This window comes from Pelophylax lessonae (assembly GCF_965119305.1).
Source record: "Pelophylax lessonae genome assembly, chromosome: 3".
Classification (NCBI taxonomy): domain Eukaryota; kingdom Metazoa; phylum Chordata; class Amphibia; order Anura; family Ranidae; genus Pelophylax; species Pelophylax lessonae.
In genome coordinates, this window is record NC_138770.1 from 604,195,813 (window position 1) to 604,221,528 (window position 25,716).

Below are 25,716 nucleotides of genomic sequence, written 5' to 3' on the forward strand. Positions count from 1 at the left end.
CAGCTGTTACCCTCCCCCGTGTGACCACACTGACTTCCCATCTGCTGAACCTAAAATATCCCTCTATATATATTCCATTGCTCTTTTTTGCTTGTTGGATGTTTTTTGGTTGATCCTAAATTTACGAAAATAACATCCTATGTGCTAAGCCATTATCTATTCATTTTTATTTTTTTCCCCAAAAGTTATCTTGTCCTTTTATTCTTTTTGTAGCGTTCTTTGGTTTTGTGTTTTTTCATTCAGCTGCTGTCCTTTCAGCACTAGGAGGCCTACAGGGGCTGCCAGTTACTTCCTGATCCTAACAGCCTCCTACTGACTCATTCACTGTAGCCTGGGCTTTCTAATCTTTCTACAATTGTGTGTTTAGCATCACTCTGTACCAGTTTTCTGCCAACATTGCTGAATGGTGTGTGATAAACTGGATTTACTTAGTTGCTCTTGCAGAACAAATATTAATTTGTAAACCTTTTTACTAGTTAAAAGCAGCTTGCTAAAATGATAGAAATGCCTGCAATCAGGTAATATAGCTAGGTTTTGTAATAAGTCTGTTTTTTAGTTCTATTTTATTGTATATGAGAGATCTCGTTCAGAAAAGCTGCTTATTTTCCTGTCGGTGTACTGTCTGTATGTGTAGGATTTGCATAGAAAAAAGTTTAGGGAACTTATGTTTTTAACCACTTAAGCCCCGGAGGATTTGGCTGCTAAACGACCAGAGGGCATTTTGCGATTCGGCACTGCGTGACTTTAACGGACAATTGCGCGGTCGTGCGACGCTGTACCGAAACGAATTTGGCGTCCTTTTTTTCCCACAAACAGAGCTTTCTTTTGGTGGTATTTGATCACCTGTGCGATTTTTTGATCACGCGCTATAAACAAAAAAAGAGCGTAAATTTTGCAAAAATAGCAATATTTTTCCCTTTTTTTTATATGAAATTCCCCCAAAAAAAAATGTAAAAATCAAAATTTTTTAATATTTTCGGCCAATTTGTTTTATGCTACCTATGTTTGGTAAAAAAAATCGCAAAAAGCGTATTTTGATTGGTTTGCGCAAAAGTTATTGCGTTTACTAACAAAGGGAAAGATTTTTGTCATTTTTGTTGTTTTTTTTTTTAACGCGTAATGGCGGCGATCTGCGATTTTTTTTGCGGTACTGCGACATTGCGGCGGACAGATCGGACCCTTGACTGACATTTTTGACACTTTTGGGGTTACCAGTGACATTTCTACAGTAATCAGTGCTATACATATGCACTGTTACTGTAAAAATGCACTGGTAGTGAAGGGGTTAACTTTATTTGAGAGGGAGGGGCTGTGTGTGTCCCTAGGGGCGTGATTCTAACTGTGATTGGCTGTGGCTTCAACTGTATGAGGAGTGATCAATGGATCTACATAGTAGATCCATGTGATCAGCTCTCATACAGAGAGGAGAATGACAGGCAGCTTGTTTACACAAGCTGCCTGACTATCTCCCTCTCCCCCGCCGATCGCAGAGTGGCCGGCGGCGATCGGGTCCGCCGGTCACGCGCGCGGGGGGGTCCGTGACCACGCGGGAGCGGGAGCGCGCCTCCGGCGGCGCGCGCTCGCTCCCTAAACCCTCACAGGCGAGCGACGTAGACCTACGTCACTTTGCCTGTGAGGGGCTGACCGCCCACGTAGATAGTCGTGCGGCGGTCGGCAAGTGGTTAAATACATAGTTGAAAGCAGCTTCAGCTCCAGAAGATTTACCCTCCTTTTATGATGAGGCCATTTTTTGGTATTCAGCACTGCACTAATTCAGCCTTGAAAAGGAAAAATCAACAATATTTTTTACTTTCTGCTATAAAACATATCCAAAAAAATGTTAAAAAAAATATCTAATTTCTCCATCAGTTTAGGCCAATATATATTCTGCTATGTTTTTGGTAAAAAAAAAAAAAATCCCACTAGGCGCATATTGATTGGTTTGCACAAAAGTTATAGCGTCTACAAATTATGAGATTTCTGGAATTTAAAAAAAAAATTTTTTACTAGTAATGGCAACGATCAGAGATTTTTTTTTTTTTTTTTTTTTGCGGGACTGCGACATTGCGGCGAACAAATCTGACATAAGGCCTCTTTCACACGGGCGTTCCTTATGTCCGTATATCACCCCATCCGTTTGCGGGTGATATATGGACATAATGCATGTCAATGGGATTGCGGATGACCATCCGCTGACATCCGATTTGCGTCCTTTCAGTTCTGTTCCGTTTTTTGGAATGGAACAGAACCCTATTTTTCTTCCGTTTTAAAAAACGGAAAGGACGCAAAATCGGATGTCAGCGGTTTCATCCGCTGACATCCGCAATGCCCATAGACTTACATTATGTCCGTATATCATCCGCAAACGGATGGGATGATATGCGGACATACGGACCGGATGACACAACTGTCATCCGTGTCCGTAAAAAAAAAAAAGTGCCGGAGCGGATCGCAATACGGTCCACTACGTGTGAAAGAGGCCTAAGTGACAATTTTTGGGGACCAGTGACATCAATACCGTGATCAGTGCCTACAAAATGCACTTTCACTGTACTAATGACACTGGCAGGGAAGGGGTTAACATCAGGGCCGATCAAATGGTTAAATGTGCTCCTAGGGAGTGCTTGCCAACTGTGGGGGATGTGCTTTGGCTGTGAGAAGACAGAGATTCATGTTCCTGCTTAGCACAAACACAGGATCTCTGTCTTCCCTACTAGCAGAACGGCAATCTGCCTCTCTTAAAAACAATCATCGGGTCCGCCAAACCCGGCGACTGGCTTCCGCTGTGTCCAATCACAGTGGGAGATGGTCGTCGGGGGTGCACATGGGCGCTGCAGACCCGGAAGACCGAAATCGCATACCTGTACGTGATTTTGCACAGGACAGCCGCCGCCGCCCTGTAGTAAATATACGTGGGGCGGTCGGCAAGTGGTAACTGGTAATTGCGCAGTCATGCAACGCTGTAACCAAACAAAATGTATATAATTTTTTGTTAACACAAATAGAGCTTTTTAAAGAAAAGTTCTGGAATTGCTGCACTCCTCGAAATCCTTTATTGTGTATCCTAAAAACATCACAGACCCCATAGGAATATCACAGATCAAACCTGTAGTAGCCGCACTTCCTTAACCCCCTGTGTTATACCAAGACTGACATATTTTATTTTATATTATATTGCGGCACAGGTTCCCAATAGCAGTTGTAACAATGTATTTATTAATATATTTAATCTTGTTACATTTGTGTGTTGCAATATAACTGTGTTTTCAGAGATCTGGATGTACAGGTGGGAGGTCTTGGGTTCAGGCATCTTGCCTGCACACCGCTCTACTGTATTTTTACGTTTTGTGTTTTGTTTCCCCATCAATCCCATTCAAGCCTACACCACACAATAAGAGCTGTTCTTTCAGGCCATTTCCATGTGTAATCTGGTGGTGTGGGCAGCTTTCTGTCTTTAGGGGTCATGGGTTGGACACGAACAAATTATTTTAATCTCATGTTTTTTTATTAAATAGATTGCATGGTGGCACATGGCACACAACATTTCATTGTATGAGAGGAGTTGCTGTATTTTAGCTAGAGGCACATATTAACCAAGTGCCTGCACCTGTGCCGCCTACATATATTGGCTACGAACATAAAAAATGTTCCATCTGTGATAGCCCCATGGTGTCTGTGGTGTTTTTATGATCTGATATGATTATTATTATTATTCAGGATTTCTATAGCGCCAGCAGTTTAAGCAGCGCTTTACAATGTTAGAGGGAGACAATACAGTTACAATACAATAAAATACAAGAGGATTAAGAGGGCCCTGCTCAGAAAAGCTTACAATCTAATAGGGTGGGGCAGGTGGTACAAGAGGTTGTAACAGGAGGGAATGAGCTGATGGAAGATTAGTTGAAGGTGTGGTAGGCTTCCCTGAAGAGATGAGTTTTCAGGGATCGCCTGAAAGCAGCTAGGATAGGAGATAGCCGTACAGGTTGAGGCAGAGCGTTCCAGAGGATGGGAGAGGCCCTGGAGAAATCTTGGAGACGAGCATGGGAGGAGGAGACAAGGGAGCTTGAGAGTAGGAGGTCTTGAGAGGAGCGGAGAGGGACAGTTTGGGTGATATTTGGAGTCAAGATTGGTGATGTAGCTCGGGGCAGAGTTGTGAATGGCTTTGTATGTTATGGTTAGTATTTTGAATTTAATTCGCTGGGCAATCGCGAGCCAGTGTAGGGATTGGCAGAGAGGGGAGGCAGACAATAAGTGGTTGGTAAGGTGGATAAGCCTGGCAGCAGCGTTCATGTTAGACTGAAGAGGGGATAGCCTATGAAGTGGTAGGCCTAAGAGAAGGGAGTTGCAGTAGTCGAGGCGAGAAATAACAAGGGAGTGAATGAGTAGCTTGGTGGTTTCAGTTGTTAAAAAAGGGTGAATTTTTGAGATGTTGCGGAGGTGAAGTCTACAAGTTTTTGACAATGATTGGATTTGGGGCTGAAAGGACAGGTCAGAGTCTAGGATTACACCTAGTACCCTGGCATGAAGGGAGGGATTGATGGTTGCATAACTAGTTTTGATGGAAAAGTCATGGAGGGGGGCACGGGCAGGGGGAAAATTACCAGCTCAGTTTTAGAGAGATTTCGTTTGAGGAAGTGGTGCGACATCCATGTTGATATGTCAGTAAGTAAGTTAGCAATGCGAGAGGAGACTGAAGGAGTGAGGTGAGGAGTAGACAGATAGATTTGAGTGTCATCGGCGTATAGATGGTATTGTAAACCGTTGGCGGTTATCAAGTGACCAAGGGAGGTGGTGTAGATAGAGAAGAGGAGGGGTCCAAGAACGGAGCCATGGGGAACCCCCACAGAAAGGGGCAATGGGGAGGAGGAGGTAGAGTTGTGGGTAACACTGAAGGAGCGCTGCGATAGGTAGGAGGAGAACCAAGATAGAGCAGAATCTCGGAGGCCAAGGGAACAGAGTTTATTAAGAAGGAGCGGGTGGTCAACAGTGTCAAAGGCCGCAGAGAGGTCAAGTCGTAAGAGTATGGAGTAGGGGCCATTGGTTTTGGCAGTTAGTAGATCATTGGTGAGTTTTAGTAAGGCAGTTTCTGTGGAGTGCTGTGAGCAAAAACCAGACTGTAAGGGATCAAGAAGGTTATTTTCACTGAGGTAGGAGCTGAGACGGTTGTAGACTAAGCGTTCCAGAAGTTTTGACGTGAATGGGAGCAGTGAGATGGGTCTTAAGTTGTTCAGGTTGGTGGGGTCCAGTGAGGGCTTTTTAAGTATGGGAGTAATCTGCGCATGTTTTAGAGGGGAGGGGAAGGTGCCACTAGAGAGGGAGAGATTAAAGATGTGAGTAAGGGAGCATAGGATAGAATAAGAGGGTGTCTGTAGCAGTTGTGAGGGAACAGGATCCAGGGAACAGGTGGTTAGGCGGGCATCTGAGAAAATGTTATTAACCTCTTCAGTAGTAGCCAGTTCAAAGGAGGAGAGTGTTGACTGTACTGTTAGGCAAGGTATGTTGAGTGGGGAAGATGTGCGCACAGTGGCAGCGTCCTCACATAATGCATCAACCTTATCTTTGAAGTGATTGGCAATCTCTTGGGCAGTGATTGAGTTAGTGAGTAGAGGGGGTGGGGGACGAAGCAGAGAGTTAAAAGTTGAGAAGAGCCAACGGGGACTGGAGGACAGGGTAGTAATAAGAGAGACAAAGTAGGCTTGTTTGGCAGCATGGAGGCATGAATTGTATGTTTGGAGGGAAGATTTATATAGGGAGAAGTCCTGCAGGCATTTGGTTTTGCGCCACCGTCGTTCAAGAGCACGGCAGTGTCTCTTGAGATTTCTACTCTTGTCAGTTTGCCAGGGTTGCAATGGTCGAGGCTTGATTCTGCGTGTAGTTAGAGGAGCAAGTGCATCAAGTGATGTTGAGTGAGCTGTTGTAAACAGAGGTGGTCAGGACAGGGGAGAGATTGTCATGTAGGTGGTCAGTAGCAGAATAGAGGAGAGAGGGGTTAAAGTGACGAAGGTTCCTACAGGTAATTGTTTGCTGCTTTGGGGGATGGGTGATTTGAGGCAAGGATACAGTGAAACTGATGAGGTTTTGATCAGAGAGAGGAAAGGGGGTGTTGGTGAGGTTGTCGGCAGAGCAGAGATGGGAGAATATAAGGTCAAGGGTATTACCATTGGAGTGGGTGGAAGTGTGTGTCCATTGGGTTAGGTCAAAAGAGGAGGTTAAGTTGAGAAGTTGAGTTGTAGCTGGGCTGTTAACATTGACAGGGATGTTGAAGTCACCAAGAATGATAGTGGGTATTTCAGAGGAGAGAAAGTAGGGTAGCCAGGCAGCAAAGTCATCAAAAAAGCGTGATGCTGGTCCAGGGGGCCGATAAATTGCTGCAATCCTTAGAGAAATGGGAGAAAACAGACCAATACAGTGCATCTTAAAGAAGACAGAGAGGGAGGGTTTGGAAGGACTTTGTAGGTTCTTTGCGGGGATAAAAGGAATCCAACTCCACCTCCTTTCTGTCCGTTGGGTCTGGGGGAGTGAGTCCAGTGGAGGCCACCATAGGAGAGGGCAGCAGGAGAAGCAGAGTCAAAAATTTGAAGCCAGGTTTCAGTTATGGCGAGGATGTTAAAGCTATGAGAGATAAAAAGGTCATGCACAGATGTGAGCTTGTTACAGATGGAGCGAGCATTCCAAAGGGCATATGAGATTGAGGGGCTGTTTTTAGGAAGCAGGGGGACAGAAATTAAACTGAGTAGATTGCGGCTGTTGTCAGAGGAGGAGGGGTGGTTGCATATGTGGTTTGCAGAAAGAAAATGGAGGGCCAGGATTTGAGGAAATGTCCCCTGAGGCTAGAAGGAGGGTGAGAAAGGCAAGATGGGAGTGGGATGTGTATGAGCGCACGTGTCTAATTGCCCTGCTGTTTAGGTTAGCATGTGGGCTCGGCAACTGAAGGAGGTGATGGGTACAGTGGTAGGGAGAGGGTAGGAGTGAGGGTGCTATGTGTATGCTGTGGGGTGGAGAAGAGGGGTAGTGTGAGGATATTTTGAAGATAGAAGACACTGATGTGAGAAAGAAGAGTAGAAGGAGCATGTTTGTGGATAGAACGTGGGAATCTGACTTCAAATAGATTAAATTAAATGTCGAGTGCTGGTTTACTTGCAGTCTTTCCAAAGAGTTCTTGTTATATCTTCATGCAGCTTTAGTTATCCTGCTGTAGTTAAACTGCGGTGGTGAAACTGTGCAACACTCGTGAATGAGACACTCAGCGATGAGACATGGTGTCTGCGCCTCCCCCATAGACTGCTTTAAATTTATAGGGAGATTGCGTAGGCAAGCATTTGTCAATTGATCAATATAGGATCTGATTTGAGACACATGAATATGGGAGGAGAGATGGACAAATCCAGACACAGGCAAGGGTCATAAAAGGTAATGAAGTCTCTTGATCACTCAAGCTAAGTAGAGTTGAATCAGTCACCTCATCAGATGTGTTGCTCATTTTTTTAAAAAAAGCACTAGCATTCCATATGAAAGTTGAGATATGGATAGCAGAAGCAGGAGACCATTACCAAGAAAATTATAAGGAGAGCTGTATCATAGGCAGAGCGGGTTGTACATATGGATAGCAGAAGCAGGAGACAACCCTAGAACCACTCTCGCAAGGTGTTTCTTTTCAACTCACCTGGAGTGGCTATTTTTAACAAATAAAGCTTTCTTTTGGTGGTAATTGATCACCACTGGGTTTTTTTTTTTACTATATAAAATAAAAAAGACCAAAAATGTTGAGAAAAATATATATATATATTTTTTTAGTTTCTGCTATAAAACATAATAAAAAAAAATTCTTCATAAATTTTGGCGGAAAATATATTCTGCTATGTCTTTGGTAAAAAAAAAAAAAATCGTATATTGATTTATTTTCATGAAACCTATAACGTCTATGAACTATGGGCTATAGAATACTGGGATTTTTATTAATTTATTTTTTATACTATTCATGGTGACTTCTAGTGGGTTTGTGATTGTGCAGCGGACCATCTGACACTAACTGACGCTGGGGGGAACTGACTAACTGCCTCTGACATCACCAGCGATACTAATACAGTGATAAGTGCTGCTAATATACAATGTCACTGTACTAATGACAATGGCTGGGAAAGGGTTAACATTTGAAGACAATCAAGGGGTTCATTGTGTGCCTAACAAAGTGTTATGTGTGCACTGTATACTATATTTTTGTGAGCAATCTGCCGCTTTTTACTCCCTACAGCCATCTGGGAAACCTCACCGGTCCCAGAAGACTGCGGGATCAATCACAAAGCGCAGCTCACGCATGCGCAGTTTGAAGCCGGCTGAAGCTGGACAGGCTTCACTGTCAGTTTCCCTTAGTGAAAATGCAGGCGTCTAAAGAATCACTTGGGTGAGGACAGTGCTGGATCCAGGGGCAAGTAAATGTTCTTATACTAAAAGTGGCAGTTACAGTATTTGTAGCTGCTGACTTTAATTTTTGGGGGGGGGGGGGGAGACTTGAGCTCCTCTTTAATGAAAAAAGATTGGTAAGACAATGCTGAGGCTCTGCTTCTTGGTTATGGTGGCATCACCAAATGTCACTGGAAATCTGGTGAGACTGACAGTACCTTAGATCTCATCTTTTAGGCTGTAGACATGAGCCATACACTGCTATGCAATATGCGGAAACAAACACCTCTTCCATAAGTCAGACAATGGCTGCCTCTGGTGTAGTGCTTTTGGTTGGCATTAGATATTTTGATATCATGATGTGTATGGTAACTTGGATATTAGCTTGTTTTGTGTTCTCCCATCAAAGGGCTATTATGTTTTGCCACATGTTAACATTTTCCTATATGGCTTTTGTCAGATGTCTGTGATGTCTCTGCACAGACATTGCTAGAAATAAATTTACAGATTTGCTCTCCTCCTTGAAGGTTTACTGTGTATGCTGCCTCCATTTTCACACTAACACCTAATTCTCTTTGGGAGTCTGTTGTTTCCAAAATGGCCTTTAAAAGCAGACTGCACAAGCTCGGAGTTCAATCAACATATATAATTCTACTGGTAGGTAACACCGGAATGAGCATATTCTTCCCCCAAGCACATAGTTTCTGAGCTCTGTGTGTGGTAAAGTAGCAGCACAGTCACCCATGATTTGGAGAACCATATTTAGAATAAAAGCTGTCTTTCATGATCTGATAACTCTCATAGCTTGGTAATCTCCTGCTCATGTTTGATTTGGTGCACTACAATTTTGTACCTAGTTTCTCCGTTACATCAAGATGTAGATTTTATACATTCAGAGTTCTAAATGTTTTTTTTTTCCCTCTAGATTCTTCTGCAAAGGCCCTTGTTAGTCTAAAAGGTAAGACATTCATGGTTCCTAAATCATTTTTGTAAGATTTTACTAAAAGCTAAATATTTTTTGTTGACATTGGCCACTGCCCCTTAGAATACATTGCTTTAGACCCAAACTTTAAAATTAGAAATATGGTCAAAGCTTTTTTTGGCCATACATCTCTTCCAGGTCAGGGGTGCACTTACTTTTGCTCTCCTGTGACCCAGAGTCAGCTGATGTCACAGCCGATCCAGGCTTCGGAAGGATCCGGACCATATTGTTGGTATCTACCCAGCTGTATGACCGACAGCTGGCTCTGGTACTTGGTGTGCGGCTGAGACCCAAAGCTAGCTTCACGTGCCGTCAGTGAGCACTGGAGGGGAAGAGCAGAGAGCAATGACTACAGTCTCTGCTCTCCACTCCAAGAAGATCGAGAACTAAAACTGGGCAATCAGCGGTCATAGAATCACTCAGTTCTCAGGCTTAGACCTGACAGGGCACAGCTGCAGCATCAAAGAGGTCAGTATAAATGTGGTTGGTTGTAGACAACTTTCGCTGTCTACCGCATTCATTTAACCACTTCAGCTCCAGAAGGTTTTACCCCCTTAATGACCAGGCCATTTTTTGCGATTCGGCACTGCGTTACTTTAATTCAAAATTGCGCGGTTGTGCCACGCTGTACCCAAATACAATTGATGTCCTTTTTTCCTCACAAATAGAGCTTTCTTTTGGTGGTATTTGATCACCTCTGCAGTTTTTAGATTTTGCGCTACTATTAAAAAAAAAAAAAAAAGGCGACCATTTTGAAAAAAAAAAATCAAAATCTTTTTTAATTTCTGCTATAAAACATTCCCAATAAAAAAAATTTAAAATTCTTTAGCAGTTTAGATCAATTTGTATTTCTGCTACATATTTTTGGTAAAAAAAAAAAAACCCCAAGAAGCGCGTTTTAATTGGTTCGCACAAAAGTCATAGCGTTTACAAACTACGAGATAGATTTTTAGACTTCTTTTATTTTTTTGTTTTTATTAGTAATGGTGGCGATCAGCGATTTTTAGCGGGACTGCAACATTGCAGCGGACAGATCAGACCCCTAACTGACATTTTTGACAATTTTTGGGGGACCAGTGACATTAATACAGTAATCAGTGCTAAATAATATGCCCTGTTACTGTATTGATGACACTGGCAGGGAAGGGGTTAACATGGGGTGATCAAAGGGTTAAATGTATGCCTGTTTGTGCTTACTGACTGTGGAGATGGCTCTGTGACAGGCACAGAGAGATCGGGGTCTCAGCTTAGCTGAAACTTCTAATCTCTCTCTCTGCCACTTCTAATCTCTCTCTCTGCCTGTGTGACAGAAGACCCGCCTGCTTTGTTTACATAAGCAAGCGGGTCTTCTGTCGGTTTCTGTGAAGATCCCGGAAGGGCCAGTGGCGATCGCCGCCGCTCCCCTCACGGTCTGGCTACTGCTGTGTCTAATTACAGCGGGAGCGCGGCTCCAGCGGCGTGTGCGCCACCGTTGCCACGTGCACATAATCAGATACGTGTACATGATTATGTGCAGCCGAGCTTCCCTGCCACCGTAAATCTACATGGGGCAGTCGGCAAGTGGTTAAAAAGGTTATCCAAATCCAAAATGTAATATTTTGCAGCTTACCAGTCCTTAGATGTTGTGGCTTCATTCGTTTTCTTCTTTTTTTAACTCTGTTCCTGTCACCTGTTGATCCTGACAGTAACACTATTTGTTCTAGGGTGACAACCCTTACTGTATTCATGGAGGAGCAGTGTTGTCACCTTTTAGGACTGGACTGCAGAACACCTCTCCCTCTATCCATCATCATAACCATAGTGAAGGGTGGTCAGTTGTCCACAGAGAAAGAGATGGGAACAATAATCAAGAACAGTCAGCAATTGCATAGAGTGAAGGAAGTTATCAAAGGGCAGGATTTGTGGTAGAATCTACATATATTTCTTTGTACTTATCAAACCGATTATATAACAAAACCCTTTCAACTTTATTTTTTAGAAAGACAATATCTATGCTCGCAAAGGTAATTGGTTCACACAAAATGAATTCATTTACATTTGGAGGCTATGGAGGAATACATTTAAACTGATTTTTGTACCAGCTTCTAATTAAGGTCATGTTTGGCAGGTTGTATTCATGCCTATGAATCAAAACTTGACAAGCTCTTTTCATAAGATGAAGATGAAAAAAACATAAAACAAACAAGAGGGTGCCTCGATCTAGGTTTAGAGATTTATTGAAAAGAATGAAAGACAATAAAAATGCACTTTCTAATTTAAAAGTGCCTTGTCACGGTTTGTCAAAAACCCATAAAGAACTCCACTGGATTACCATGGGGCTGCAGAGCTTAGCAGGCAAGTGGTTGGCTGAAGCAGAGTTCAGCCAGGAACCTGTTGGTGGAAGTACAGCTGTCAGGCATTAGGCTGAAACATAAGCAGCAGCAGTGACTCCAATTGGCACCTCTCTCAACTAAGTGATGATGACGGGAAGTAGAGGGGGTGTGGTTACATGTTTTAAGGAAACGGAACAGTCCCTTTTATCAAATCATAATTTCCTACCAAGCCTTGATCCACTTTTAATTAGTGCATTTTTGTCTCTTTATTCTATTCAATAAATCTCTAAACCTTGATGTTTTTTTTTTTTATATATGTGCATTAGGATCTCAAGACCTACTCAGGGGTGAGCTGCATCCACTTCCCCTAGTGTCCCCCACCCCTTTTATATGTGCCCCATTAAATGAGTTTGGGTCTAGTCAGCACAATAGCTTTATTCATTTTCTTAGGTGGAAAAAAAAACACAATCCTTTTTTCTTTCTCTTTTTTTTTCCCAGAAGGAGGTTTGTCGCACACGTGGAATGAAAAATACAGCTCACCTCAGAAGACTCCCACCTGGAAAGGAGGAAACAGCCCTGCTGCTGATGTGGTTAGTACATAGGGGGTTCCTACCTGTCTGCACACTCTGATTGACCTCAGATTTTCTGTCAGATTGCAAAAAGTTACATCACAATGTTAATTTTTTAGTGTCTGAGATATTGGGGCAAATGTTCACTATAAAAAAGTTTGGTTGGACAGCAAGGGGCAGTCTGTCATTTTTTTATGTTGTACTGGGAGTGTGTTATAAGGTAAAAATGGGGAGGGGAGGATTTTTCAGTACTTAGAAGCTCAGTAGATTGTGTTTCCTGCCAAGTTTACCAGCTCTCGGATGAAGGATGGCAATTGTAGCCCAGGTTAGCTAAGCATTGTTCTTCTGCCCTAAAGGTAGGCTTTAAAATAGAACTATAGGCAAAACCATTTTCCTTATTTTGGATGGAGTAAAAGAAGAATTTTAACCCCTGTCAATTTTGTTTGCCATCTGTACCCCATTGGGGAGATTTCCCTTCACTTCCTGTACCATAGTCCAGTGAAAAGAAATCTTCCAAAGCGAGAGAATCTCGGGGTGTTACTAGAACTAGTGTCCCAGTTGGTAGATTTCCCCTCTTCCTGTTCTGGTGACAACCTGAAATTGGGGAATTTCTTACACTTTCACTCTTGGGGATAATGCTAAGCAGGACAAATAGAGGGTGAATCTCCTGAACCGATAAACAGGCAGCAAAAACCTGATGTGCTCTAATCCCTCTCCACTGTACCAAATTAAAAAAAAAATAGCCTTTTAGTTATACAGGGAGTGCAGAATTATTAGCCAAATGAGTATTTTGACCACATCATCCTCTTTATGCATGTTGTCTTACTCCAAGCTGTATAGGCTCGAAAGCCTACTACCAATTAAGCATATTAGGTGATGTGCATCTCTGTAATGAGAAGGGGTGTGGTCTAATGACATCAACACCCTATATCAGGTGTGCATAATTATTAGGCAACTTCCTTTCCTTGGGCAAAATGGGTCAAAAGAAGGACTTGACAGGCTCAGAAAAGTCAAAAATAGTGAGATATCTTGCAGAGGGATGCAGCACTCTTAAAATTGCAAAGCTTCTGAAGCGTGATCATCGAACAATCAAGCATTTCATTCAAAATAGTCAACAGGGTCGCAAGAAGCGTGTGGAAAAACCAAGGCGCAAAATAACAGCCCATGAACTGAGAAAAGTCAAGCGTGCAGCTGCCAAGATGCCACTTGCCACCAGTTTGGCCATATTTCAGAGCTGCAACATCACTGGAGTGCCCAAAAGCACAAGGTGTGCAATACTCAGAGACATGGCCAAGGTAAGAAAGGCTGAAAGACGACCACCACTGAACAAGACACACAAGCTGAAACGTCAAGACTGGGCCAAGAAATATCTCAAGACTGATTTTTCAAAGGTTTTATGGACTGATGAAATGAGAGTGAGTCTTGATGGGCCAGATGGATGGGCCCGTGGCTGGATTGGTAAAGGGCAGAGAGCTCCAGTCCGACTCAGACGCCAGCAAGGTGGAGGTGGAGTACTGGTTTGGGCTGGTATCATCAAAGATGAGCTTGTGGGGCCTTTTCGGGTTGAGGATGGAGTCAAGCTCAACTCCCAGTCCTACTGCCAGTTTCTGGAAGACACCTTCTTCAAGCAGTTGTACAGGAAGAAGTCTGCATCCTTCAAGAAAAACATGATTTTCATGCAGGACAATGCTCCATCACACGCGTTAAAGTACTCCACAGCGTGGCTGGCCAGAAAGGGTATAAAAGAAGAAAAGCTAATGACATGGCCTCCTTGTTCACCTGATCTGAACCCCATTGAGAACCTGTGGTCCATTATCAAATGTGAGATTTACAAGGAGGGAAAACAGTACACCTCTCTGAACAGTGTCTGGGAGGCTGTGGTTGCTGCTGCACGCAATGTTGATGGTGAACAGATCAAAACACTGACAGAATCCATGGATGGCAGGCTTTTGAGTGTCCTTGCAAAGAAAGGCGGCTATATTGGTCACTGATTTGTTTTTGTTTTGTTTTTGAATGTCAGAAATGTATATTTGTGAATGTTGAGATGTTATATTGGTTTCACTGGTAAAAAAAAATAATTGAAATGGGTATACTGTATATTTGATTTTTGTTAAGTTGCCTAACAATTATGCACAGTAATAGTCACCTGCACACTCACATATCCCCCTAAAATAGCTAAAACTAAAAACTACTTCCAAAAATAGTCAGCTTTGATATTAATGAGTTTTTTGGGTTCATTGAGAACATGGTTGTTGTCCAATAATAAAATTAATCCTCAAAAATACTCATTTGCCTAATAATTCTGCACTCCCTGTACATTCATTGTCTGCCCTGTATTAATCAACATTCCATATGCATACGTGTTGAGAGTCCCATGCTTTTTATACAGTATTCTCAGTAGCGTTCAATCCAAAGAAAGTAAATCCATATGAGGGTGAAATCTGAGACTGTTAAAAACAGGGGCAACCAGAAGGGGTTCGATTTTCTACAGTGTTAATGGACTGGGTCCCCATTGCACCGAGATAGAGGAGGGAATGGTCCAAATGCAGCCTTGACAGGAAGACAGACATTTGGAGGTGGGGGAAGGATGGAGCAGGTAATGCAGCATGATCTATTCTTAAAAAGCAGAGAACAGGTGCTGGAATGACAGGAGAATTGACTGCAGTCTGGGTGAAGTGGCACGGCAGTCATAGACAAAGTTATAAAGAGGTACAAAGCTTTATTCATATCAGAAATGTCAGATTTCAGAGGTTCTAACCATTATCCATTTAAAAAAATAAAAATAAAATAGCTGGAGTCCAGTTTTAATTGTCGTCCTTCGCCCAGCCCCATAGGAGCTCCAAACGAAGCCGGCTTGTTTGTGAAGAAGAGGAACGCCAGATAAACACCAGATCACCAAAAAGAAACCAGAAAACAGCCATTGTACCACAGGTCCGTTTTAGCCACAGGATTTGTAGATTTATTCTTTTTTTGTTCTGTTCAATAGCAACCTGCCAGAAAAACAGTTATCAGTCTGTCGAGTCACGATTTCCCAACTGGAAGTGTTGATAGTTTTGGGGTAGACCCATCACTGTGCGTTTGTTGCTTAGGTGTCCTGTTTTAAAACGAGCATCATCACCAGTGCCAAAAAAACTAGGAGGTACAATAAAAGTCCACTAAAACATTTTTTTAATTTAAAGAATAGGTTCACCTTTGATTGCATGTTACACCCATATTCAGGGTGTAACAGGTTATGAAAGGACCGGCCCCCGCTATCTGTCACAGCGGGGGATCTTCTCGCCCTGCCAGCTGAAAAATGAAAACATGGCCAGACGAGGCTCCACCCACCTGGCCACATCACTCATTCACAATCCTCTGTGAATCGAAAACTACAAGTTCTGACAGTCTTAGTTGGCCTTGTAGTTCTCCATAAACTACCACGTCGCTGTTCATTGATTCTTCCTGTCAGTGTATAAGCTTGTTCGTACGAGGTGCGAGCAAGCAGATACACTGACAGGTCTGCAGGAGTCCTGCATGGCATCAGCGATCTACTGATCACAGGTGCAATGCTTTACAAGCGCTTGCAACAAAAAATAATACATTTATTACTTTGTCAGAAGATGAACTTATTCTTTAAATTTGAAATGAACGAAACATATATTTTTAGATTGAATATACTTTTTATTTACTAGTGCAGGAAGAAAACAAACCAGGTACATGACTACTTTACATCTCCCGAATACATTTGCACCCGAATACATTTGCACATATATGTCGAACAATCAGCCAGTAACAAGTACAGTAGTCATTATCATTTTGAGATGTAAACGCTGAGGGGGATAGCATGTAATAAAAGCAACTGTAACAATGCCAAAAGCTCACAGGGAGCAGAAAGAACACTAAAGTATATATCATCATAAAAATAAAGAGAAACATGGAGGAATGGAGGCTATGCTTCCCTGTTGAAACTGCAATGTAGTGTAAAAGTAATGGCAAGACCCCCAAGTCGAAAAAATGGATAAAAAGAAATAACCACAAAGAGCAGCCAAGGTGTCTAAAGCGCAAAATGCATTGCTATCTGAGGCCAGAAGGCATCAGGAATCTTAATGGGGGCAAGACAGAGGTAGGGGGTCCAGGCAAGGAAGAAACAAGATTCCCTAATGGGCAGGCCATTTTAGCAGCTCCTCCATCAGCATAGTATTGTTCGCTTTATTGACCAAAAAGATAGAGGGTGTGGACTTGGATTTCCAGAATCTGGAAATATGCTGCCTTGCAGCTGAAAGAAGAAATCCGAGATGTTTTTTTTTTTCCCGACTTGACAGAACTTGCTGTCCAAATATCGATAGTAAGGCTATGGTAGGAGAGACTCCTCATAAATTTAATTTTACACCTGGAAGATCATAGTCCAAAATGGGGAAACTCGTTTATAGATCAGCATGCAGAGCTGCATACATTTTATGGTATTTAGGTTTGGTGGTAAAGAAAGGTCTGTTATCTTGTCTGCTGTGGTTATACAGGTACTCCTTCTTTTCAGTTTTTGTATTTCAGCTTCTGTGAATCAACCACAGCTTCTGTATATCAAAATAAACTAGAAAATCCTTGAGCACTAGAAGACCTCTATAGTATTTATATTACAACAGCATATTTGGAAAGTGCTTTACAGAGCATACACATCATAAACATCCATACTCCATGCAGATAGTATCCAAGGTGGGAATAAAAAAACCAGGACTCAGACATGCAAGATGAGTGCTATTGTAGTGATTGTTAGTGGCTTGACTATATATCCTGAAGCTGCTCAAGATATTTTCTATATATTTACAAACTAGGGTTTAAAATAATTTTTGCTTTAACCTAGAAGTTTACATCTACTACAACTACTCCGGTGAAAAAAGCATCTCAAAAAATCGGCTACAGGCTGCGAAACCTACTGAAACTACCCAAAGCACATAAATGGTGTATATATGAATGGTTTTATTCCAATATCGACAAGTGAGTATTCTGCTGACTAATTCACATCTGAACCTGCACCCATATAAAAACGAATAATCCATGCTTATATTTTCCCTTTTGAAAAGCACTATAGGTAATAGGAGTTTCTCTATCGTACATTGACGGACGCAGTCCTCTGATCCATATCAGTAGGGTTATACTGCCCCCTACAGGAGTAGGACACTAGGCAGAAAAAAAAGTTCTAGCTACGCCTATTGGCAGTCCTGGAGGGTACACACACTCTCTTCCTGCATAGGATGTCAGTTTTAATCTGCCTAGTCAGGAGTAAGCACCTAGTTCCTTGCTGGGATCTTTGGTCCTGGCATTTAAGTATTTTTTTTTTATGTAGAACTTTTTTAGCTAGCCATTTTCTCTGGAATTTTCTCCTGTGAGATCTTCAAGCAACTCTGCCAGACTGGGCGACGGGCTGGATATCTAGATTTAGTGGTCACCCCAGTCTGGCTAGTGAGCACGTGCAGGCTTTAGCTCCACGCTGGGTCAGCCGCGACATAGTCCCACTGGACGGGGACTGGCCCCGCAAGTTAAACGTCTCGCCAGGTCGCACACGACAGGGTCTAGGCCTATGTCAGTGTTCCTATTTGGCCGACAGCCCCCACACTTCGGTGGAGAGGGGTTCTGTCAGGAGACAGAACCCCGTCTGTGTTTTTGGTACGGTGAGTAAACGTTCACCCCTCCTCCTTCCCTGGTGTATTTTGGGGTGGACGCTCCCTGAGCTAGTCGGACCCTCACACTCATGGGTTTCCCTCTGTCATGTTGTGCCTACCTGGGACTGGGACCTCGTTTGCAGGCCACATGGGGTGGCCGGGTAATACGCCGTCCGCAGCGCTTGGCCGATCGGGGGGGGGGCGCCTCAGTGGGTTCCTCCAGCTGGATGGTGTTAGGAGGGCTGGCAAGGGGTCCCCCTGTGGGTTCTGGTTACCACGGGTCCGCTATTTTCTTGTAGTCTCGTCTGCTTCTATGACAGCGACCATCTTGGTACACCCGTTTTCAGCCATTTTGCGGTGGATTCTTTGCTGTGAAGGCTGGTGGGTGTGCCTGAAGGTGATTTTTGGCAGCCTCCTGGCTCACTTCCTTTCACTGAGCCGTCGCTGAGACCTACCCTATTACGATTGCTTATCTGGGGACCAGTGGCGGCTGGTGAAGTTTTAAGATGGTGGGGCGACAGACCCCGCCCTTCGTTTTTGACCCCTCTCACTTCTCATAAGCCCCACCCACCCCTTATAGACTCTACCCACTCCGTTCCACCCTTCTTTTTGGTATTATATATGCAGGACTACATGCACAAACAAAAAAAAAAGATCTGCTATGGAATTAAAATGCTATGCATCTTCAATCATACTGAACATAACACCCTCTGTGGCATTGAAAAAATGCTAGACCACTTTTGTGCACAGGGTTAAACTATCAGCATCTGATAGGACTACATAGTAAACAAACTGGTACTTTCCTCGTCTATCAAACTGCAGCCCAGGGTTAAAACTAGAAAATAATTTACAAATGCTACTTTAGTATTCTCAGCTACAAAACCAGTCTTGAGACTGCATTTCACTGAAATATTAGACTAAATATTAGAAGTTTTTAATAGGTCTCAGAGCAAATGCTTTCATAAGAGAAGATGATTTAGCATCGGAGGCTTGTAATAATTTAAAGATGCTATATGTATTACTAGAATAGCATTTGTTATGCCTGTATATGGGTGAGTCTGTGCCTCAATCTAGAACCACTATTTTGTTTGGGCACAAAGCATTTTCTGTTCACCTTTTCTCCTCCCTCCACAATCAGCCAGGGAGGTCCTGCCACCCTCAGCCAGCAGATGGAGCTTCAATACTTCTGCAGCAAACAAAAGGGCTGATGCTGATTCCTCCTTCCCCCAGTCAGGCAGCCCCACAGCCCGATCTGAACTCAACAAGAACTGAGACTGAAAGCAACTAAGAACTAAGCTCACACCTCTCTGAATCGGTCCATCCGACCCGTCCTCACTCGAGTCCTCAGCGTCCTGTGTAGCAGCAGCCAGCAGAGATGAGAGAGCGACAATGGAAACGTCTGCATGAGGTTAGGGAAGCAGTCAGTCACGCCGAAGCACCGCACCTACGACGTCCTGGGCCAATCACAGGACGGCAATCACGAGTGGGAGTGTTCGGGGCGCATCACTCTGCGCCCCAAGGACATTTTAGAGTCACGCCAATCAGCTTACAAGTAAAGAGGCACGTGATGCCAAAGCCCCCACCCCTCTCATAGCCAGCAATGTGTCCGGCGCCCCGCTGCCATTAAAGGTATGCTTTTTTTTTTTTTTATGCTGATTTTAAATGTGACTAGCCTTGAGGGGGGGGTGCGCCCTCTATTGACCAGCTGCCACTGCTGGGGACAGTGAAATACCGAGGGTAGTCTCTCTCTCTGTGGGGGTTCATTAGGGCATGCCTGATCTCCGGGGGGGGGGGGGCGCAGAAGCGCTGTGGGGCCGCTCTTTTCCGCTCTTTGAAAAAAAAAAAGTAATTTTTGGCTTTCCGGTTCTCCACTTTCCATCAATGCATTTTCGGCAGTTCAGGAAGTATTTGGGCCCGGGTGGAGGTGGCCTTGAGAGAGGTGCGCTGAAACGTTTCCCCACCTACCCCTGCCTCATCTGATGTCTCGGATTCTGAGTCTGACTTAGCCGCCGCAGACGTGGGCCTCCCTGCCGGGTCTGTTACCTTGTGCCCTGTCTCCTCGGATAATGAGGATGACCTTTCTACCTCCCCTGCCGCGCATGATCAAGGCGCTGGTGGATGCTGGCTGTTTAGGTGCGTGACACCCTGCAATTTAGAGGATGCAGCGGCGGCTGTGCCTAGGGCACAGGTGGCATCTGGCACTCACATGCCATCCGGAGCAGCTTAATTTTCTAGCATTCTCATGAGGAATGGGACCGTCTGAGACATTCCCCTGGGGTATCTAAGCAGCTTCTAGATGTTACCCTTTTGAGGAGTCTCTGGTAAAGTGGACTGTTCCACCTACGGGGGACCTACCGGTCTCCAGGCTGAATAGGACTACTGTTGTTCTGGTGGAGGAATCCCCATCCTTTAAGGACCTGGGGGGTCTGCACTGGGAACAGTGTTTATGATTGCCTTTGCCACACAGACTCTGCCTGATGGGCGGAGTTCCAACGCCGTGACTTGGTGAGGAGCAAGTCCCTCCTGCCCTGGTGGAGCAGTTGGACCAGCTGGCGCAGGGGCTGCAATTTGTTTGCGATTCTGCGCTTGACACAGCTCCTTTATTGGGTCACCTGTCGATTTCGGCGGTGGCTGTCCAGCGTATACTTGGATGGAGTGTTGGTCTGCGGATCAAACTTCTAAGAAGGCCTTAATAGATCTCTCTTTTCAGGGGGATCGCCTGTTTGGCGCTGCCCTGGATGACATTATGTAAGGGTCTAACGTGGGGGAAGAGTGCTTTTCTTCCACAGGCGGGGTCCCCCCTCCTTGGCTCACAGTTTCTTCGTCCCTCCTTCCAGTCGATGTGGCGAAGTCCTTCAAGACTTCCTCGGGTGTTTCCATACAACTCTGGTCTGGTGACCAAGAGCGTTTTTTTTCCAGATCTGCGGACAAGGCCTACTCGGCCTGAAGGTGCGTCATCACCCATATATGGGGAGGGGGCACGTCTTTCTCGGTTCCTGGACCTGCGGCTGGCCCGGTTCCCAAGCATCTGGGTTCAGGAGGTCATGCAGTCCAGTTGCAAGATCGAGTTTCGATCCGTTTTTTTCCGGTAAGGTTTTCCTTTCCAATGTACGGCTGTCCCCGGATCGCTTACAGGCACTCTATGGGGCAGTTCAGGCTCTGGTTCATTAAGGCTTGGTATCAGTTCACACGATGATGGCTTCCTTACATCGTGGGTATTCCTGGCCTCCATAGACATCAGATGCCTACCTTCTCATCCCGTTTTTGTGCAAGACACCAACGGGTTCTCCGTTTTTGCCATGGGGAAGGTTTTCTATCGCTTTGTGGCGTTACCCATTGGTCCCGCTTCTGCTCCTCAGGTTTTCACAAAGGTGTTCCTGGCCCTGTTGCGGCAGCGGGGTGTATCAATCCTGGGTTCCTGGCCGATCTGCTTCTCCGTGTGGAGTCCCCTACGGTGCTGACGACGAATTTGGAAGTCACCATGAGAACTCTGGAAGAGTTTGGGTAGGTTCTGAACCTTCAGAAGTCATCCCTGGTCACTTTCATGAGACTGGACTATCTGGGCCTGACTTTGGACTCGTCCTCAGTCTAGGTGTTTATCCCTCAGGGGAAAAACTCTTGGAACTTCAGACTGCGGTTCAACTGTTACCATCCAGCAGGTGGTCATCCCTTCGGAACTGCATGCAAGTTTTGGGACTGATGATATCGTCTTTTTTCGGATGGTCTCTTTCACTTAATCTCTCTCGGGGATCCCCCAGACGGCAATCCTTACATGGGTCTAGAATCCAAACTCTCTGGACACTCGGATCCGGTTGAGCCAGGTGTCCAGGGAGTCTTGATCTGGAATCTTTCCTTCCCCTTTTTACTGGACAATTGTCACCGCGGATGCAAGCCTGTCGGGTGGGGAGGAGTCTTCGGCAGGTTCTCTGCTTAGGGAGTATGGTCCCTGGAGGATCCAGGTTACCGATCAATGTCCTGGAGCTGAGAGCAATCTGGCTTTGCCTAGTTCACTGGACCGGGCACCTGCAGCTATCCAGTGCACATTCATTTGGCCTATGCCGCGACATGGCTTATGTCATTCACCTAGGGGGCACCAAGGGTGTCCTTGCGGTCTTGGAAGGGATAGGCATTCTTTGTTGGGCAGAGTGCCTTGTTACAGCTCTCTCCGCTGTTCCATTTCCAGGTTTGGAAGATTGGCAGGCGGATTGCCTCAGTCGACAGGCCTTTAATGCAGGGGAATGGCCCCTTCATCGGGAGGTGTTCCAGCAGTTGTGTCTTCGTTGGGGTACTCCAGACGTGGATCTGTTGGCGTCGCATCAATTGGATGATGCAGAGGTTTGTGGCCCGCCCCTGGGACCCTCTGGCAGATGCACTGGTGGCACCATGGGTTCTGTCGTAGGCAAAAACTTATGCTAAGTTCCGCATGAATGATGCTGAGAAGTTTAGCATGGTCACCTTCACTAGGATGACGGCGGCAACGTCATGTGTGAGCGATCACGGATAGGCCAAGGTCAGTATCGGCCTCTTGTCTGCTTTTCCTCCTCTCAAGTTGCTGCCAATGCTTCTTTGCAGGATCGAGGCGGAAGGGATTCTTTTCATTCTCGTGGCTCTGGACTGGCCTCGCCGAGCTTGGTACGCCGACCCGGTCAGGCTAGCCGCAGGCGCTCCTTGAAGACTTCCTCTCAGAGAGGATTTATTGTCTCCAGGGCCAATCTTCCATCCTGCTTTGCGGTCGCTGGCTTTGTCGGTTTGGCTGTTGAAAGCCAGGGACTGAAGGGCAGGGGATTGTCTGCATTAATGATTCCCACCCTGCTTAAAGCGTGGGGAGCGACTTCTAGGATGATTTTTAATTGTACGAGAAAGTCGTATATTGCGTGGTGTAAGTCTCTTTGGGCTCCTCCTCGCTCTTACTCGGTGGCCTGGATCTTGGCTCTCCTTCAACGGGGAGTTGATCAAAAGTTGGCCTTGAGTACTATCGAGGGTCAGGTTTCGGCTTGGCAATTTTCTTCCAAAGGCCGTTGGCCGCCCTTTCCCTGTTGCGTAACTTCTTCCAGGGGTTGGTACTTCCGGTGCGACCTCCATCGCCAACTGGGGACCTTGATTTGGTGCAGTCAGTTCAAGAACCTCCTTTTGCAAGTATTTGGCGGTATCCTCTGCCTACCTTATTACAAAAGGTGGGCTTACTCTGGATGTAGTTCGGGCACTCAAGGTGTACTTGGCAACTACTGAGTCTTTTCATGAGTCAGGTTCGCTCTCTGTACTCATGGATGGCCCAAGAACAGGGCTGCCTTTTTCTGCTGCGACTGTTTTCAAATGGATCGGACAGATGATGGTGCAGGCTTTTTCAATTAAGGGTCAGGTCCTACCTTCCCTGTTTCGGGGCATTCTACTCAGGTGCCTAGTGCTTCCTGGGCTTTTCGCCATACAGGCATCTGTGCTTCAGGTTGCAAGACAGCTACCTGGTCGTCTGTTCACATTTTTACCAATTTTTATAGGGAGGACATGCTCTCATCTGCAGATGCCTCTTTTGGCCGCAACATTTTGCTGGCTGCTGTCTGGAGAGCTTTTGGCCTTCCTTGAGGGTGTTTACTGTTTGTTTCAGGTGGGCCTCATCTTTTTGTTCTGATGAGTCCTATGTTGCCAGGTTAGCTGTGTTTAGCCTTGGGGACTTGTTGTTCTCTGCTGTTCCCACCCCTCATTTTATGGCACTGATTTGGGACGTCACTACTGATATGGATCAGAGGACTGCGTCCGTCAATGAAAATGGATTTTTGACTTACCGTAAAATCCTTTTCTCAAGTTCGTTGAGACGCAGTACCTGTCCTTCTTCTATTTGGAGTTAGGTTGGTAAAAACGTATTGGGTGCAAAACTCTAAATGTCAATAAGCCAAGAGAGGTCATGCCACATCCCTAGAAACGTATAGAAACAAGAAAAAGGTATTGGTGTTCCAATACATCAGGCCCTGAGTCGGCCCCACAGGGACCCGTGCATTTGAAAGGAAACACCCAACCTGGGACTTTATAGGCAGAGATCAATTGGCATAGGTAGATAAATAATATAAAGACAACTATTAAAATACAATACTTTTATTAATACATGTATTAATAAAAGTATTGTATTTTAATAGTTGTCCTAATATATTATTTATCTACCTATGCCAATTGATCTCTGCCTATAAAGTCCAAGGTTGGGTGTTTCCTTTCAAATGCACGGGTCCCTGTGGGGCCGACTCGGGGCCTGATGTATTGGAACACCAATACCTTTTTCTTGTTTCTGGAGTTAGGTTGGTGTTACTTTTCTGACACTGCTTTGATACAAAACTGCCCATAGGCGTAGCCAGAACTTTTTTTTCTGCCTAGTGTCCTACTCCTGTATGGGGCAGTATAACCCTACTGATATGGATCAAAGGACTGTGTTTGTTAATGAACTTAAGAGAAAAGGATTTTAAGGTAAGTCAAAAATCCAGTTCTTAGCTGATCTCTGAATTACGATAAATTGTTTGGTCCTTGCACAACCCAAACAAATCCAGTCCTCCTTTTTCAAGCTTTTTTTTTTTTTTTAGCTAGGGACTTACTGGAGGTAAGAGTACTCTGCTTCCACAGACTACCAGGAGCAAAGAGTCTCGTCGCAAACGTGGCCCTTTCTTCTCTGCCCATAAGCGGTCCTTTCGTCCCTGGGGATCTAAGGACCAGGGAACAAAATCCGTCAGTAACCCCGCAGGGGGTTCCAAGAGGCCCTGTCCTGGTAAGTCGAGAGTGGACTCCTCCGGGACCACAGACAAGCCTGCTTCTGCCTGAAGGGGCACCCTCATCCATATCTGGGCTGGGGTGACATTTTCGTTTCTTCATTCTGCATCCGTGGACCTCCTTGATTCAAGACAAATGGGTCCACGAGTTGATTCGGTCCGGTTACAAGATCGAGTTCCGGGCCTCCGGCAAGGTTCTTCCCTTTCAACCTGCATTTGGCCCCAGATTGCCTACGAGGTCTTCTTCGGGCGTTGGAGGGTCTGCTTTTTACAAGGGGTCATTTTACCGGAATCAGAACGCTTTTTTAGGGGTTTTATTTAAACCGATTTACTGTTCCCAGGAAGGAAGGCATGGTCTGTCCAATTCTGAACCTCAAGGACTTGAACCGCTTTGTGCGGTTTCAGAAATTTCAGATGGAGTCTCTTCGCACGCTAGTGGCATCACTTTCATCAGGGGGAATTTCTGGCCTCTATTGCTATCAAGGACGCTTAGCTTCATATCCGTATATGTCAGGCATCAGCAGTTTCCTTCGCTTTGCCATGGGCAAGGAGCACTATCCATTTGTGGCGTTACCCTTTGGTCCCGCCTCTGCTCCTCGGGTGTTCATAAAAGTTTTGGCCCCGGTGTTAGCATTGCTAAGGCATAAGAGGATTGCGGTACTGGGGTACTTGGGACGACCTCCTTCTGCGTGCAGAGTCTCCGAATGCCTTAAAAGACAGTCTGGACATTTCAGTGTGTCAAGAGTTCAGATGGAAAGTGAATTTTCAAAAATCTGTTCTGGTCCCGTCCATCAAGCTGGACTATCTGGGTCTGACCCTGAGCATGGCCTAAGCCCGGGTGTTTCTTCTGGGGGTGGAACTCCAGAAGTTGCAGGATGCGATACAGTTCCTGTTGTCCAGCCGGCGGTCATCTCTCAGGACTTGTATGCAAGTGCTGGGCTTCATGGTCTCCACCTTTTTGAGGCGGCTCCGTTTGCTCAGTTCCATACCAAATCTCTGCAAAAAGAGATTCTTGCCAAATGAAATAAGAACTCGCAGTCTCAAGACAATCTGATCCTGTTGAGCCAGGGT

At 45.0% G+C, this 25,716-nt stretch overlaps 1 protein-coding gene across 2 annotated transcripts in view; it reads left to right on the forward strand.

The window, feature by feature from the left end:
- LIN9 (lin-9 DREAM MuvB core complex component) overlaps positions 1-25,716 on the forward strand; it is a 120,105-nt gene that overhangs the window by 19,369 nt on the left and 75,020 nt on the right. Inside the window, exons 2-5 of one of the 2 annotated variants that reach the window (XM_082251640.1) lie at positions 9,326-9,358; positions 12,193-12,284; positions 15,090-15,194; positions 17,101-17,234. In XM_082251640.1, coding sequence (XP_082107766.1) covers positions 9,326-9,358; positions 12,193-12,284; positions 15,090-15,194; positions 17,101-17,234 — 364 coding nt within the window. The remainder of the gene's footprint in view (positions 1-9,325; positions 9,359-12,192; positions 12,285-15,089; positions 15,195-17,100; positions 17,235-25,716) is intronic. The other variant, XM_082251641.1, reaches the window with a different exon arrangement.